General features: G+C 41.2%; 1 protein-coding gene across 13 annotated transcripts in view; it reads right to left on the reverse strand.

Moving 5' to 3' along the window:
* LOC145392535 (uncharacterized) overlaps positions 1-18,300 on the reverse strand; it is a 285,273-nt gene that overhangs the window by 36,847 nt on the left and 230,126 nt on the right. For 10 of the 13 annotated variants that reach the window (XM_080266936.1, XM_080266939.1, XM_080266945.1 and 7 more), the window contains 11 exons: positions 15,007-15,143; positions 13,394-13,621; positions 12,728-12,847; positions 12,166-12,275; positions 11,080-11,482; positions 10,355-10,726; positions 8,917-9,210; positions 8,532-8,703; positions 6,820-7,331; positions 5,785-5,997; positions 4,255-4,452 (listed from right to left, as the gene is read on the reverse strand). In XM_080266936.1, the coding sequence (XP_080123062.1) occupies positions 4,255-4,452; positions 5,785-5,997; positions 6,820-7,331; positions 8,532-8,703; positions 8,917-9,210; positions 10,355-10,726; positions 11,080-11,482; positions 12,166-12,275; positions 12,728-12,847; positions 13,394-13,621; positions 15,007-15,143 (2,759 nt within the window). The remainder of the gene's footprint in view (positions 1-4,254; positions 4,453-5,784; positions 5,998-6,819; positions 7,332-8,531; positions 8,704-8,916; positions 9,211-10,354; positions 10,727-11,079; positions 11,483-12,165; positions 12,276-12,727; positions 12,848-13,393; positions 13,622-15,006; positions 15,144-18,300) is intronic. The other 3 variants (XM_080266947.1, XM_080266946.1, XM_080266937.1) reach the window with 1 other exon arrangement.

The raw sequence follows: 18,300 nt of genomic DNA on the forward strand, positions 1-18,300 counted from the left end.
TGACAGGAGGGCAGCCAAATGGCAGAGAACAGAGCAATGTGAAAGTGATTTGTTTATGACCACCCCTTATGGAATTAATGAATTTGCCACCAGACAGACTGAAAAATGATATGTCTTAACCCACAAAGCTATATGCTAAGCAGCACAGGAGGATTCATACCAGCTCTTTCTCACTGATTTATTCTGCATATTGCACCTGAGACATAGTCTGCATCCCTAATATACAAAATAATGCTGAAGTGACCTATGCACCAGTAAAATGCCTTTGTCGCTGAGGTACAAGCGAGGCCATTTAAATCCGAAAGCACTGAAATGCCACCTTACACTCCGAGGATGCTTAGAGTATACTGATGGCTATCTACCCACCAAGCTTCAAGCCTTTACGACAAACTGTCTGGCCTATGGCCCTCTTTTGAAGATTTTCGACATGCTGCACTTGGCTCGTATCACGTGCCACGTGCATTGCCTGGGTGTGATGAAACTTGACAAACAAAAATCTTAAAGAATTGGGCTATCATATGGTGCAAACCACGCAGTGATCAGCCCGGCGATTGTTGAGATACAAGCTCCTCAAAAGCGTTACGGTCGGACCAGGTTGGGCTGCTCATGTGTGACAAAGTGCCACTACTTGACGTGAGACTCATGAAGGCTTGGCCATCACTCGTAACAAGACATCTTGTGTTACAAAAAAGTTTTAAAGCAACTTCTTCTACAACCCTTAACTTTCAGGAATATTTACACATGCTGTGTCTCCTTTGCACACACACACACACACACACACACACACACACAATGTCATGGTACAGCTAAGGATTTCTACAAGCTACAGGTTTCACCAAGTGTCAAAACCAGCTAACTACAGTAAAAGTCCTATTATTCGGCAGCTGACTGTTTGGTAGATCCAACATTTCGGCAGTTTTGAGAAATAGTCCCATTTACGAAAATCATTGATTGTTCGGCAGATGTCCGGAATCATCTCGGCAGTCTAGGAAGTGTTATCTGTGGCTTGTAGGCCTAATGTTTCATTACACTCCTGTATGTTCACTAATTTCTATATTTTTACTCAGATTCAGGTATAGTACTGTATTGATTACAATATTGCACAGTATCATATACTACAGTAACCACCCCCACCAAATTAGCGAGGGTTACGTTCCAAGCCCCCACACTAATTCTTGAAATTCTTTCATTCTTGATGCCTTCCTGAAAATGACACCGGTAATTGAGTAGCCCATGAACCACTGACACTGTAATGCATTACCCATAAATAAATGTTGCTTGTTAAATCAGTTTCCCCGTTGTTTTTAGCTGTACGGCTGTGACAGCTCTAGAATTTTTATTTCTCAGCATAATGGTGGGACTGTTCTGTTTAACTGAACCTAACCTAACCGAGTTTAACTGTACCTTATAATTTAACCAAACCTAACCTAACCTAAAGTCAGAAAAATACTTAAAAATAAACTGGAGGAATATGAATTGCTATGGTCTCTCTGATGAAAGTTAAACGTACATTTAGTGCTCATTTTTTTGTTGGTTTTTGTGCTTAACATGAAAGAGAGAGCATTGATGCAAACAGTAATATATCCCATTAATCCTTTAATAACCTCCGGCACTGAACAACCTTTTACAGTACCGATGTCAGTGATGTTAAGTTAGTGTGAGCTATAAAGAAAACTGAACAATTATGGGGAGGGAACGAAGGTCAGTGGTATGTTTACATGACTACGCTACGATTCCAAGCAGTTAGGCGGTCGGTTAATCTCAGATGTTTTCACCCATTTGGTAAATACACCGTAACTTTATCAATCTTTCCGTGACTCATAGCGAATCATAGCATGGGTTTAGGAAGCTAAATAACACATTGCTAGGTGAGCCAGACGATTATCTTCCCATCTTTAAGAAAAATAAATTGATTTCAGAAGAATGGAAGAACTTTACGTACTCAGAAAGGGATTTAATTTCTTCCATTTTCTTATAAGATGTGAAGATAATCGTCTGGCGCACCTAGAAATGTGTTATTTAGCTCCCTAAACCCATGCTATGATTCGCTATGATTGACTGGAGAATTGATAAAGTTTCGGTGCATTTACCAAATTGGCGAAAACATCTGAGATTAACTGACCCCCTGACTGCTAAGAATCGTAGCATAGAGTCGTGTAAACATACCAGTGACCTTCGTTCCATTCCCATAATTGTTCACAGTTTTTCCATAGCTCACTAACTCGACATCGTTACTTTAAAGGGTTGTTCAATGTCGGAGGTTAAGGGGTTCATGGAATACATTACTGTTTCCATCAGTACTCTCCTTTCACATGTAAAAATAAAACGAACAAAAGAGTGAGTGCTAAATGTAATTTATGACTTTCATCAGAAAGACCTTACCAGTTCAGATCCCTTTATTTTATGCAATTTTCCGACTATTTTATTTTGTTTGGAAAAAGTACTGTATACAGTACTCACTCCAAACATATTTGTAATAATATAAGTAGTGATGAGTTCACCAATACAAGTGATGTACTGAGCTGGTAGGTAATATTCCGTATCATTTCGGCCACCCAGGAAGTGTTATCTGACTTGTAGGCCTACTGTGTCATTACCCTTGTATATGTTCACTAATATATATATATATTTCAGATTCAGGTATATTACTGTATTGATTGCAGTATTGTACAGTATACAGTACTCTCTCCAAACACAGTTGTAATACCGTACCATAAGTGGTGATAAGTGTTCACCAATATATTTAAGGTACTGAGTGGGTAGGTTTTTGATTATTCGGCAAATCTAATTTCTCGGCATCATCCTGGTCCCATAGATGCCGAATAATGGGACTTGTACTGTACTTCACAGCAATTGCATATATATATATATATATATATATATATATATATATATATATACAGTATATATATATATATATATATATATTTTAACAAATATCTGATGCATAAATAGACTTGAAACAGTAAAAGTCTCAGCCTGGCAATGATGCGAAAATACCAACACTAATACAGTACTATATACTCAAATCTCGATTTAAGAGACCTCCATTTAAGGGATTTCAGATTTAAGGGACTCCATATTCTACTTGACAAACGGACAAGACCATTCAAAAATGATAGGTAATGTCTAGGTTACACACATTAATATGTTTCTTTATACAATACCCATAAAACAATATTCATAATCATGTAAATAAGTGAAACAATCATTGCATTTCATAATAAGATTGTCTTTATATGTGGTAAAACAATGGACATTTTCAAGTAAGGGACAAAATGATTCCCCATTTAGTCCCTTAAATCTAGGTTTGAGTGTATATCTATCAATTGCCAGATGCCTCAATCCCATTAGGGGTGGCCACAAACAAATCGCCTCAATGTTGCTCTGTCCCCCACCATTTCACTGCCCTGCTCCCAGTTCACATCCCCCTCTCTCTCATATACCACTTCACTCCATCCCTCCATTTCATCCCTGGTCTCCCTCTCCCTCTCCCCTCCTCCACATACACTCTCCTTGTCAGTCTCTCATTTTCCCTCCTCTCCATATTCCCAAACCAACTCAGTGTGTTTCGCTTCACGCTTCCTACCACATCCACATCCACACCACAACACTCTTTCACTTCCTCATTTGTCAGTCTGTCTCTCCAAGTGACCCCACAAACTCCTCTCAAATAACTCATTTCCACTGCTCTCACTCTTGTGTTCCTCCAACAATCTTTACCATACGTTAGAGTTGGTATCACAATACTGTCATGCAGTAACTTTTTCATTTCCATGCTCACTTCCCTATTTCTTATCACTGCTTTCAAAGAACCAGCAAGCTTTCTTCCTTGCTGTACTACCACTACTACTAATAAAAACCATATGTTACAAAGTCTGGAATCAATTACTGTACCCGATTTTATATGTGCCCAGTGCTCACGGGCGCTGAGATTCTGGGACTAGCAACAGACTTTCAATAACAATTCCTCTTATTTCATTTAAACATATAAAGTGTAGGGGAAAAAATATATATATTTCAAACAATGCCATTACTGCTACTGGGGTCCCAAGGTTCATCTAGATATGAACATGGTGGACTGCAGGCAAAGTTGCCTTCTTTTGTAGTCCACCTGTCTCCTTTTGTGGGGGACAGGGATGGAGATCAGATTTGTATAACCAGGTAGCACAGCTGCCTGGTTATATAACTGCCATCACATGTAGGCATTCCTCTTCAGCATTACTGCACAGGCTACACAGTAACACTACAAACCTGATTAGCCTGCATGCCAGGGCGGGTACCAATGGTGGGGCTACCAGTGGGGAATTGTGGCCGCATCATGGCGCTGGGGTTCATATGTCCTGGTATGCCTGTACCCCCCCCACCTGGACCCCCAGCTGGGCCACCACTGGGAAATCTGGTCCGGTGGTGGGTGTATGGGGGTGGATAGCTCCCTTGGGACTGCATTGGCTGCAGGGTAAGGGATGCAGAGTCATTAATGAAGGTACTGTAAAACAGATGCTCATTATATGCAAACAAAGTGTTGAACTAAAAAAAATAAATAAATAAATAACAGCTTTTTCCATAACTGGTGATTTGGCTTTACTGATAAAAATGGAACTTTAATACACTGTATGGCCAAACTATTAAAAATTTCCTCTGAACTTTGAACAAGACTATCAAGAATGGTCACATAAAATAAGGGATTACAGTTTTTTGTACAGCACTGTAGTTCTAGAATAAGACTAATTACTGAAAGTACTGTAATGTAATTAAGTAGTGTACAGTATAAGACTACTGTATTTACTTTGAATTTAAATGTAGAATGCATATAGGGATTGCTTAGTTAGGAATGCTAAAGTGGTGTGTGGTGTGGCAAAAGCAACAACAAAGAAGAAAGGTACAGCATGGTGGGATGCAGAAGTTAAGAGAGCAGTGGAGGATATGAGGAAGAAGTGGCTAAAGTGGATACGGGACAGGGGGTTCAGCTGATATAAGAACTGAATGTACCGGGAGCAAGAAGCATGTAAAGAGACTAATGAAGAGGAAAAAAAAGGAGATAAATGATGATCTAGGAAGAAAAATGAATGCAAATTACTCTGAAAATAAGAAAATTATTCTGGAAAGGGGTGCGGAAACGTATAAGAGACGGTGAAAAGAAACGTGGAGGTGTGAAGGATGTAAGTGGAGGATTATTAAATCTATGGGGATGAAGTAAGGACCAGATGGAAAGATTATTTTGACAGTCTGATATATGGGAATGGAGAAATGGAGAAGGCAAAGCGACGGTTAACATCATTGGTTTAGGGGGTGTACACATGATTGGTTTGGGGGTTGTAATACCATTAATAATCCATCCATCCAACCATCATCCAATCCTATGTTGCCCCATGAGGAGCGTAGGAGCCCGGGACTAGGGAGGTTGGTCGTGACATTCAAGATGAGAGTGACCAACCTCACTCATCCCTCAGTGGCATTATGTGAGCAATAAACCCCAACCAACCCTTGGATGTAAACCTTCACCGGCTCAATCTGACTGGAGCGCCATAATTACCCACTAAACCACCAAGCACCATGATTTGGTTATATGGTTACCTCCCAGGGTAGTACATGGTTTCCTGGTCTACAGGAAACCATTTGGCTTGTCACTCAATGTAGAGTTACCCATAGGAAGAAGAAGGAGGAAAGAAAGAAGGAAAGAAAGACAGAAAGGAGAATGCAGAGCCATCCATAGGCAGAAAGACGAGGAAAGAATGAAGCAAAGAAACACAGAATAAATAAATGAATGAACATATTACTTACAGAGACGGCCGTATAAGTAGGCAGCTGGCCGGGCCCCGAGACAGAAGGGGCCGACTGTGCCTCAACCTCCGACATGAGGGAGTTCTGGATCTTCTGGATTTCCATATATTCCTGGGCAGAGGAGGTGGGAGGGCGGGGCATGTCGTCCAGGGAGGTGTCTGTTGGGAGGCCAATGTCTTCCGCAGGGGAGCCACTTGGGAAGTTGTTGGACATCTGGAAGGATACACAGAAAAGACATGGTAGGATAAATAGATAGAAATGACACAAGATGGTCACATTATCTACCTATTCAGCCTGAGGAGTGTATTTTACATTACTATATATTTTTGCAAATTCCCGACTATTTTATTCATTGAGGAGACTTTTTGAACTGGAGGGGTTAGATGTTTAACAGACCCTTTCAAAACACAGCACCTTTCCTTAGCTGAACAAAATTATCTAGTAAAAGCAAAAATACACTAAAAAGGAGGTCATCCAGATTCTTAGGATTATTGAAATGCAAACAACTTCACTGAAGATCATGTCATATTTATTTTACTCTTCCTACCATGCTATATTCAAGCTAAGAGTAGACTTCCCATAGCAAAGTGATCAATGGTGTATATATCCAACCCCTTCACTACAAGATGTCCTTTCTAAGCTGAAGAAAATTCTCTTGGGAGTCATAATATCATCAATAAGACATCCATGGCCTGAGAGGTTAATGGTGTACAAATATACAGCAAGACCGTGTTTATACAAAAAGTGTCCTAAACAATACAGAAATACGCAAAAAAACAAAAAGCAATCTACATTTCAATACTAAACAGTAACGCTAAAAAAATTCAATTACCTACATAGCTGCTAAATGAAAACCTTAATTAACACTACATATTTAACGGTGTTCATTCTGACTTCAGGTGCTCAAACAGTAAACTGATGGCATCTTGACATAAAGCTGGAAATCCTGAGGGAACAACACCAGCATCAATAAACAAAATAGCATTACAACAAACACAAGAGTAAAAAATTTGTCATGACAATTAATCAACTCACCTCCAAGATGTCATTGATGACTAATTCTCTAAATTCATCATCGTTGTTGTTGTGTATTGACGGGAAGGAGGAAGTTGCGGTGGTGATGGAAGGGAGGGAGCCATCAGGGAAGCTTGGGGGAAGCATGTTGAGCCCCATGGATACATTGAAGGAAGGCAGTGTGTTAGTCGTTGTCGTCGCCCCAGACACAGGTGCCCCACTGCTCACTACACCCATGTGCCCCTTGTTAGTGTTGCCCCCCACAAGGTGCCCCTGACTACCACTGCTGCTCCCAAGAGGGCTGGGACCCTGGTTGTTACCACCTAAAGGCCCAGGACCCCCACCCATACTCGTTGGGGGAGGGACCGGAGAGCCCGCCCCACTCATATTGTTAATCCCCCCACCCACCATACTCCCCTGTGACGTCATGTGCCCCTGGGTGCCCATTGACGGTCGCCCACAGATCATGGAAGAAGTATTGGTGGGGCCGGAGCTTTGCTGTAGCGGAGGTTTTATGCCGGCTCCACTTGTATCTGTCAAGCAAAAAGTTATTATTGAAGAATGCTCATCTGCATCCACTTGGAACATCATCATCATCGTCATCACCACCCTTTTCCCAACTAAGAACAGAGTAAGGCAAAGTCTAGCAAGCAAGAAAGGAGAGTAATAAGAGATTGGGAAATTTTTTATTTAATTTTTTTATTTATTTATTTGTTTTTTTTGGCTCAAACATCATTGCATGCATCAGTCTTGGTCACCTAATGATGGTTCTCTATGCTGCACAATCTCAAGCAGCCTCTCTATTCAGTCCCTTAACCATCAGGTCATACTCGATGACCTTGTCCCAGGTTTTTCTTGGTCTCCCTCTCACAACCCAACCCCCAATGTTCACACCTCTCACCCACTGCACCCAGCTGTCATCCTCCATCCTCTGCCCAAACCATTTCAATCTACCCTTTTTCATCATAACATTAATACAAGTACCAACCCCCTTAAAGACCCAAAGCTTTTTTCATCATAACATTAATACAAATACCAATCCTCCCTAACCCCCCAGGGTCTTTCTCATCATAACATTCATACAAGTACAAATCCCCCCTAATCCCCCAAGGCTTGTCATTCAAGGACACACTACACAACCATCTACTTATTATCACCTCTATATGTTCAAGCCTGTGAATAATCCTCTTCCTTTACTGGCCGTACACGCATACTCAAAATAATCATCATTATACTCAGAGAAGTGGGCCACACATTCATTCATCAAGCAATAACCCCAGAATCCTGAATCAATCTTGAACAAAAGACTGGAAATAAAGACTACAGTTCACTAAACCTACTGGAAAAGAAACCTGGAAAGAGATCCTAATGCTCAATGAACAACACTGGAACAAAAGACTGGATGTAGAAGGGTAATTTGAAATGAATACACTTGAAAAAAAAATAAAAGACTGGATATCTAGACTAATACTACATGAACACATGTGAAACAGAAGATTTAGAAATATAGGTGGAAGAGAAGATCGGAAACACAAACTAATGCTAAATGAACATGCTAGGAACATAAGTATGGATTAACAGTCTATTGTACACAGTTCACATCCATCTCCTGTACCATTTTAATTATACTGATGTATAAGGTACTCAAAAGTGTTTTTTAATTAATAAATGTAAATCTCTCTCCCCCCCTCTCTCTCTCTCACAAACAAACACACAAAAAGGCAAGAACTCACTAAGTGGGCTGTTCATTTTGCCGGGATTTGTGAGGAGGTGGTTGAGGATCTCCGAATGATTGCGTCCAGAGATCTGCCAGGGGCCAGGCGTCTGCAGCTTCTTTTCCAGGTCCTTGGGAAGCTTCTCCTGGGGTAGGCTTCGTGGGTTCGCATGTGGGGATGGTGCTGGTGTCTAGCATAACAAGAGAAGATTCATTAGCCCCTTCAATTTATCAATGTCCATCAGGCTCCTACCAAACAATTTTGTTTAACTTTGTAAGGACCTTTAATAGGTTGATGTACTTTTCATTTCAGCCCCCTTCAACATGAAACTACAGTAAAAAAGGAAGAAAATTGCAACTAATAACAGAGTTATAGCACTATACTATGCTGGACGAACACATACCTGAGGAAATGTTGGTTCCTTGGCTAGAAGAGAGGCAAGCATCCTATTCCTCTTACACAGACTTGATGAGCCTTGGTTGTTTGGACTCACTCCCACCGCCCCACTGCCAGAGTTGTTACCCAATGGCGTGGGGGGCACATGTGGGCTAGAGGATGGCCCTGAGAGAGGGGTTAGTGGTCCGTGTGGGGTGCTGGGGCCTCCACTGTGCTGCTGACCTGGGGCAGGGCTCATGGACCCAGGTGGAGAGGTACCAAGGAGCGTCTTCTCAAAAACGCCAACACTTCCAACAACCTGCTGTGGAATTACGAGGATCAACTAAGACCAGAGCTCATAGTGTCATCAGCTTTGCACAGTTTCTAGCATTTCTTCATTAACAACTTATTTCTGCACTTGGTGCACAAGAAATATGATATTTACATCCATATCTGAAAGATACAAAAATGTCTGGATGCTGCTACTCTTCACCCTGCCCTAGGGTGGGAAAAGGAGGTCTGGATGATGATGAAAAAGAATAAAAATTAGGTCCAGTATACAGTCAAGAAAAGTGTACAAGAAAGCCTCCTAATCTGACAATACGACCATAGTTCAAAATAATTAACGAATATACAGGCAGTGTTTTGTGGTAGGTGGTGGCGACCATCATCCACTCACTTGATGTAGTGCTGCCTACTCCTTCCTTAGCCTTTATCATTCTTTTTCTGTGCCTGTCCTCCTCTCTTCCTATTTCTCCCATCTTTCCTGTCACTTCTTATTGCTTTTCTTTCCTTTACAGGTGGCTTTACATTGAGTGACAAGCCTAATGGTTTCCTGTAAGCCAAGAAACCATTTACAATGCTGCGTGGTAACCATATAACCAAACCATACATGCTCCCTACGTGTCAACAAGTGGATTGGTGGAGGGTTAGTGCCCCTCCCCGTAAAACAACTGACTCAAAGTCAAATGGCCACCCCTTACGGGATTATGGCGTCTGGCAGTAGGTAGGTAGGTAGGTTCAACATAGGTAAATGAAAAGTTTTAAAATATCACAAAATATCACAAAAAGGTCCTAACTCTTTCATCATCAAATAAGCAATTCACTGTATCCTGGTTCACTGTACAACAAGGGTCTGCTTTTCTATAACCAGAAATTTTGGAGCAAGTAAAGCTGAATGCAGAAGGGCTACTGCATGACTGAGGCAAGTAGTGGCACTAATAGGACTGCGGTTGCAGAGGCAAGGGGAGCAGGAGTGTGAGCCATGTGGGAAAGCGAAGGAAGGGTTGTGTGCATGGAAACAAAACATTGTGGGGGAACCCATTGACATTTTCACATGCTTCTAGATGCATCTCATGTTATGCAACTTTACTCAGATGTTCTCGAAGAATGGCCATCTGGTCTCTGTGAATAAGTGAACCTGGCAACATGGAACCCTGCAAATATGGAGGGGTTACTGGAATTACCTGTTTACTGGGGTTGCCATCATGTGCTTCATCGCTGGGCCTCTTCATACCCCGCAACAAACTGGACGCATTGAGCAAGTCTGCACTCTGGGGTCTGGGTGGGGCTCCAGTCGTCTGCTGCAGCATCCCGGATGGGGTGGGGGAGGAGGTGAGGGTGGGCACGGAGGATGAGGGGGCGGTCGAGGAGGTGTTTGTGGCCGAAGTAGAGTTGTTTATGCTTCCACCTGGGCCCTGGGGTTGCAGGAAGTCAGCAGTGATATCCGGCTTCTTCTCATCAATGGGCTTCTTGTCCTCAGGGGCGTCATTCAGAAGCTCCCAGATGTCATCACTGCTCTTGCGGTTTTCGTTGTCGTCGTTGTCATCGTTGAGAAGCTGAGAGCATGAAATACACAGCTTACAAAAAAGGAAACAAAATAATGACTGTAACAGTAACAGAAGAATGTAAATATCAAAATGAATCATTACTCCACCATCCAATCCAAATTTGCCATACAAGATGCATAGGTACTGTACTCTAAGGATCAGGATAAATCTAGAAGAGGTATTACAGAACTGTATATGTGTTCCAAATGACACCAAGTACTTTTATCAGCTGAGTGAGCCTTATGAGCCACACAATATTTAAAAAAAAAAAAAAAAAAAAAAAAAAAAAAAAAGTGAATTATAACAGGGATACACAGTAACAACTTTCAGACTGAATACAATGTACTGTACCAAAGACATACCTCTCTCAGCATGTTGTTATCTGAGGAATTCACATACGGAGAGGAGGAGGTGGCTGACTTGAAGGTGTGTTGCTGGGGTTGGACGCGAGCCATAATATGCTCCATGGTGCTCTTGGAGTCAGTCCCGCTTGCTTCCTCCTCGTCCTTCTGATTCAGCAGGTCTTTGAGGATCTTGTTCGAACTATCGGAGGGGAGATCACCACCCGCATCAGGGTGGCTAAGCAGCTTCCGTAGTCGGGTGTTGTCGCCAAGGGAAGATACCGAGTCGTCACCTGCTCCGCCCGTGCTGGACGGCCTTCCTGGGCCACCACCAAGACCTGACTCTTCCAAAACCGCTCCTCCGTTGCCAGAAGTTCCCGCCAGTAACCTCTCGCCCGATCCTGCTCCTTCCTGAATGTGGCTGCTTGGGGAAATGATGTGACAGTAGAGAATAATTCTGCATAATTCATCTATCCAACCATCCATTCAGCTATCTATCTTTCTATCTACCCTGATTCTGCACTTTTTTTTTATGTGTCAGTTGAAAGCATTGTTTGAAGAGAAAAAAGAAAAAACAAAGGCTCAAACCCTGCAAGAAGTTATCTTTTCCAGATGAAACCAAACTAGAGTTCCAAAATCATGATCCATTCACTGAGATGTTTGAACTTACTACCAGATGCCATGAAGATACAAGAATGATTCTCTTTGCCATCTATTTGCCAATCTATTGTTTCACTGCCTCAGACTGCATTCGGTAATGGAGTTGGCCTCACCAACAGAGGCTCCAGGCAGTTCTGTGCTTACTCTGTAATTATGTCCCTATCCATGGAACACTACCCTCCCTCACAATTTTCCTACTCCCTTAACTTATTTTTGTGCTTCCTATCCTCCTTCCATTACATACTTTCCTACTTTCTCAATTTATTCTTGATTTTTTCTATCCTCCTTCCAGCCATCTCACTCTAATGCACTATCATCATCATTATCCTCATCATATCATCATCATCATCCCAACCCAATCTAATCCAAACATACTCCAGAAATAAAGATGGCAAAATCACTGAACAATAATTCCTACTTTCCAACCAACAAACAGGAGTGACCTACCCAATAATTGAATGTGTGGCCATCATGAAATTTCCCTCGGGCTGCGAACCGTCGGGGCTACGAAAGTACTTGGATTTGGTTTGTACGCGTACACACAATTCGTTGCCAAGCTGTGGAGGGAGATGCTGTTAATACCATGTGACAGCTACTAATGCAGTCATCATTAATAGTATCATTGCAGTCATCATTAACTGTATCATTATCATCATCTTCATCATCATCAACACCTAAAAAAAGGTAATGGCAACTATCACACCTATACTGTCCCCCTTGCACCACAGGGGGCCTGGGATTAAGGTACCACAGTCCAGAGCAATTAAGGGTAGGGAACTGACCTATGCCCCTATACTGCTTTTACTTTAACCTGGCCTTAAACTGTCTTTGCTCTTTCTTAAATGCTCAACTGTAAAGACAGATTAACAACTGGGATGCCACTTATGAAGAAGTGCCTTGGAAAAGACACAGAATTACTCCATCATCTTATTCTTCCATTATGCTACGTTAAATACATCACAGGCTGAAAAGAGTACAGCAGCATTATTACATCAATATCAATGCCCACCTTAACTCTGTAGACCTGAGAGGTAGCGTGGCCAGTTTGCAAAGTTTCCCGCAGGTGACCGCTCACTTTGTTGACGTCACCTGCGTGGATCAACTCAATGAAACGTTCACCGATCCGATCCTGCAAGGAGACTGGGAAGCTCAGTTGGGTGTGCAAATGGGGCTGGGATCATCATCATCATCATTACTGCTATATTCATCATCATCTTCATTATGACCACCATAGTGATTAACAACATAATTATCATAATCCACTAATCAAGTCTAGCACTTCCATCATCATAATCATCATTATTCATAATCATCATCAGTAACCAAACACTATTTCCTATTAATTCAAAAATAAAATTGTTGAAATCAACATTATTGTAAGACAGCATCATCACCATAACTCTATTTCTCCCACATAAATGGGGTACCTAGGATCCAAAGGTTAGAGCAGAAACAAATAAAGTGAACACTCGGTGAAGTGCCTGCTGAAAGTAAGCCACATATCCATTCATTCATAATTCATACTTTCAAAATTCTCAGCTCCACCTTGTCAGCCTGCAGTCCACCAGATTCATGTCCAGAAGAACTTGGGGCCACAATATCAATACCAGCACCACCATTTTCAAGCTCAAAGTGTTAACTCTCTCTCATACAATAAGATGGCCAGAAGACTAACCGGACAGATGTACTGGCTATATGTGGGTGAGACTCCACTTGCGTCAATAGCTATGATGGTTCCCTGCACGTCCAGTTTGGTGGTGAACTGCTCAACTGGGGTGCCCTGGATCCGTTCGTTTGGTGGGATGCGTCTGACCAGGCACACTAGGCACTGTTGTCCCTCGCCCTCAAAAGATTCACTGGTACTTTTGTCCACAATACATGACGATAGAAGCACGGCAGAAATCTGTTGAGGAATTAAGATACTTAGTACTGGATGTGGGGAATGATGCCATTTATTTTTTTTGCTACAGCAAGAACAATTCAAGAATGAACTGCTACAGTTCCTCTTCAACATTTTAACACTTTCAATATAAAAGATTCACAGCAGAAATTTGTTGAAGGAAGATGATCTTTATTTCTGGCTACGAAGCAAAAATTTCTAGACAGAGCTGCTACAATTCTACTCAATCATTTAACCCTTTAATTCATAAAATTCACCAGTGGTCCTGTCTGCAATACACCACTCAAGAAGTGACACAAATCGGTTGTAGGAGGGGGGGACTGTTTTTACTTTCTGACACAAAAACATTTCAATATACAGCAGATTTGCTAGTTTCTCTTCAGAAATTCTAAGAGAGGGACTGAAGATCCCATGTCAAGGCTACATTATTATATTTCTGAACTTGCCAAAAATGTGGCAAAATATATAGTCAATACTAGGAGCCATATTTATAGGGTTACAAAATACAATGTACAATAGTACGGTACACTAAAATCATCACACTCGAACAGCACTGATGATGATATCTCTTCTCATCAACTGAAGTCTGTTGCCAATATTCCATTTAATCCTCTTGACTGCATTAAGAGATTTCATTCTTTTATCTAACTGACTACATAAGCTTTCTTACTCCACTATTGATCTGCCTCTCTGTTACCATGTGCTGCAAGGTTTACCAGCCTAGAATGGAAGATGCAACAAACCTGCTACACCACAAAGCTACAAATAGTTACATTCAGTGGGTATTATTCCCTTGACCCACAAATTTTTCAAAACTGCATCCTTCTGGGCATTTACTTTAGTAGACACAGTTCTATAAAGTCATAAACAAAACCATCAACTGACTATGAAATTAATTAAATTAATTAATACATAGAGAATTCTATCATGCCAAAAACACAACTATGAACTAAGAAAAAAAAAATGATTTGCAAGTTCATAGTAACTGAAGATTTATAAAAAAATATATATATATATAAAAATGAAAAGAAACTAAAGTAGGAATGCAATGCACAGAGAGATTATGAGACTGAAAACTATCTGAGAGACAAAACTGTGGCTATGAATGTCATAAGGTAATGCACAAACAAAAAACAGAGCAGGAAGGCATGAAATAATGCCAAGACAATCAAGGAACGAGGTCTGAATATCGTAAACAATAGAGAACAAAAAGACTTAACATTTCAGTCTTGTAGAACTTCTGTATGGCCTCGGATAACTGACAGAGGGAGGGGTTGAAAAAAGTTCAGTCTTGCGGAACGTCTGTACAACCATTTGATAAACAACAGAGAACAAAATGACTTAACATCACAGTCTCAAGGAGCTGCAGAACTGCCAACCCCTCTTACCTGCATATTCTCATACTGGGACACCCGTTGTTGCTTCTCTTCCATAGTCTCCTCCTGGTCATCTGGAGGTCTGACCAGGAGGCGACAGTTAAAGCTGCGGCTTCGTGATGATTCACACGCTGCTTCACTGGGCCAGCCTGAAAAATAAAATAAAATAAAATAAAATTCATTACTAAATAAATAAAATACAAGTGTTAGTTTGATTTCATCTGAGGGAACTAAGCCAAAGTCACAATTTGTATTCCAAGTCATGGTTGCATAATAATCTGGTGAACCTTTCTTTCAGCAGGAAGGAATCTCTTTGGTTAATAGTCAAACCTACTCTCTGCTTTAACTACAGTTGGCCATCAACCGAGCTGAAAGAAGTAAGACCTCTGCCTGGCTAAATGCCCCACAGTCAAAGGTCCATACAGTTGTAATCTAATATAAAGTACTGTACACGACATACATTAAATATAACCCTCCTCCGTTGTTATTCACTGCCCAACACTGCACAGAATGCATTCCATCCCACCTCTACCATCCAGAATATCTTCAAAATATCTTTCCTCCACCATCCATTACTACTCTGCCCTACACTACACTACAGTAAACAGAAATTACTTGAAAATCTCCTCCATCACTCTGAACCCTCCTCACTGAATACCCTGAAAGTATTCCCCCTCCACCATCAAATACCACTCTGCATCTATATAACACTCCATAGAATGCCTTGAAAATAATGGCAGGGTTAATGACAAATAACATAAAAGCAGGCAACTTAGTATGGATTTACCAAATATGGCATATATACTAAAGAGGAACCAGTTTAACAGGGAAGACTCAACTTACAGTACTAAAAACAAGAAGGACTGAATGTTTTCTTCCTCAAGGTTGGTAGAAATTCACGCAGAAAACTGACTGCCCTGATTATATATCTGAGTAACCATCCACTCACTCGATGTAGTGCTGCTCTCGGGTGTCTGCCCTTTCCTCTCCATCCTTCTGTCCTTCCATTCTCTTCTGTCTTTCTTTCCTTCATTCTTTCCTTGTCCTTCTGCCTACGGGTGACTTTACACTCCCTCTTCTGTCTTTCTTTCCTTCATTCTTTCCACTTCCTTTGGCCTGTGGGTGACTCTACACAGAGTGACAAGCCAAATGGTTTCCTGTGCACCAGGAAACCATTTACCACTACGCTGGGTGGTAACCATATAACCAAATTTTGGCGCCTGGTGGTTTTGTGGGTAATTATTGCGCTCCAATCGGATTGAGCCAGTGAAGATTTATATCCAAGGGGTGGTTGGGGTTGATTGCTCATGTAATGCCACTCAGGGATGAATGAGGCTGGTCACTCTCATCTTAAATGTCGGGACCAACTGCCTATCCCCGGGTTCCTACGCTCCTCATGGGGCAATGTAGGATTGGATGATGGATGGATGGATGAAATGATATTCAAGACACACTAGTTAAAGAAGGAAAAATATGGTGCTAACCTTCATACTGAACTGTCATGAGGTCAAGACATGAGTGAAGATGGACTGTAAAATGGTAGTAAAACATGCAACTGCACACTGGTCTCATCAAATGACTGTCAGTTAACTTCTTGGTGTGGAGTAAAAGATAAATGTTGTGTGGTTCTCCAGGTGAATAAATGGAAACCAAGATTTTGTTCATGATAACCAATCTTTACATAAGAACCTACAGTAACAACCATTTTCTACCACATAAGATAATACAATATGCACATAGTTTACTCTGCTACTGTTCCTGCTGCAACAATCTGACTACCGTGACTGAAGGGATATACTGTAAGTGATAACGCTCAAGAAATTCTTGCTGTGGATGATAACAACATACTGACACCAATGACTCTGCAATCTTCATATGCATCCTACTCTTGGCACAGAAACAAAGAGCTCTGCTGGTGATCATGCCTTCAGTTGTTGTTCTTGTGGCTCCAGGCTAACTACAGTAAGTACCCCAGTGAGCTGCTGGCTGACTGCCTTTCTCCTATAATCCACCTAGGGAGGAAGCTGAGGGACATTTGGTGCCACTGCATGGCAGCATCCCTTTCCAGCACCACACCCTCAGTAACACATAAAGGTATTCCCTCCTTCCCTGATGCTGCGTATCACATTCTTATCTGTGGTGCTTGGGCAAGAAATCTGATACAGAGTGTAGGTGAGCACATCAGGCTGTCGGGCTATAATATATGGAGTCTGATGCCTAGACAGAAAAAAATCAACATGGCTAGGTGTATTGAGAAAAAGGATGATGAGTGGATGGAAACTGGTCACAGACTCACCATACACTAATAATGGCTTACTCACAGAGTCCACATAGGCAAAAACTGCCTCAGGATCCCTCAATTATAAGTCAGATATAAAAGTTGGGTCCAGTACTGCCTAATGAGCATGACACTAGCAAGGACCCTCATGCAACAGGTACAGCAAATTCTCATTGTTTGTCACTTTTTTTAAATTCACACTTGCTATTAACCTCTTCTGTCTGATGATGTATGTTTTATTCCTGCTACCTCCAGATGGTTTTATTCACTTTTTTAAACAAGAGGATTAAATTTGGCCTAAATAAACTTTTTTTTTTTTTAAAGCAAGGAAAATAACACCAAAGGCCAGAAAGCCACAAGACTGTTCCCTCCAAGAAAAAAATAAAAGCAAAATAACAGAGAGAGGTACTGTACTAATGGTTTTCCTAACCTTAATTAAATCTAGTGGTAGCCCGAGTAAGATAAAATATACATCATCAGAGCAAGACTATGAGTATAAAATGGCAGGGTTATATGTAAGGCCCAGCATCCATTACACAAAGCTCACACAACACAAACACAGAGAAAATACCACATTCCACGACAGTTCTTAAACCTTTCGACCTGAGACATCTTTTAAACTTCCATTCTTGCTAATGAAAGAGGGTTTATTTAGTTTTGGATAAATCTCTCAGGTTGCAGGGGATATAAACAGTGAAACAAGTTATATAAACAGTGAACCCTCAATCATCTGGTTAATTTGCATACTGGGACTGCGAAAACTGCTGAAGCAAACACTGTCAGTCTTTCTAATGTGTTGGAGTTGTGTACCAAATATCACTGCCTTTTGCATGTAACCTGTACTGTAAACTGAGGGATACTGGCAGTCAGGTTTATACGTAACCCCAATACTCAAATAAGCAATCTTTCTGCGATTTATTGCAGATTTCATGGCAATTAAGAACGTCAATAGGGGTGAAATATGGCAAAAACTTACTGTATTGTATGTGATTCATGCCAGATGAAGATTTAATTTATACTAAAACCTC

This window comes from Coenobita brevimanus, chromosome 22 (genome assembly GCF_032717465.1).
Source record: "Coenobita brevimanus isolate Jiangsu-jjx chromosome 22, ASM3271746v2, whole genome shotgun sequence".
Classification (NCBI taxonomy): domain Eukaryota; kingdom Metazoa; phylum Arthropoda; class Malacostraca; order Decapoda; family Coenobitidae; genus Coenobita; species Coenobita brevimanus.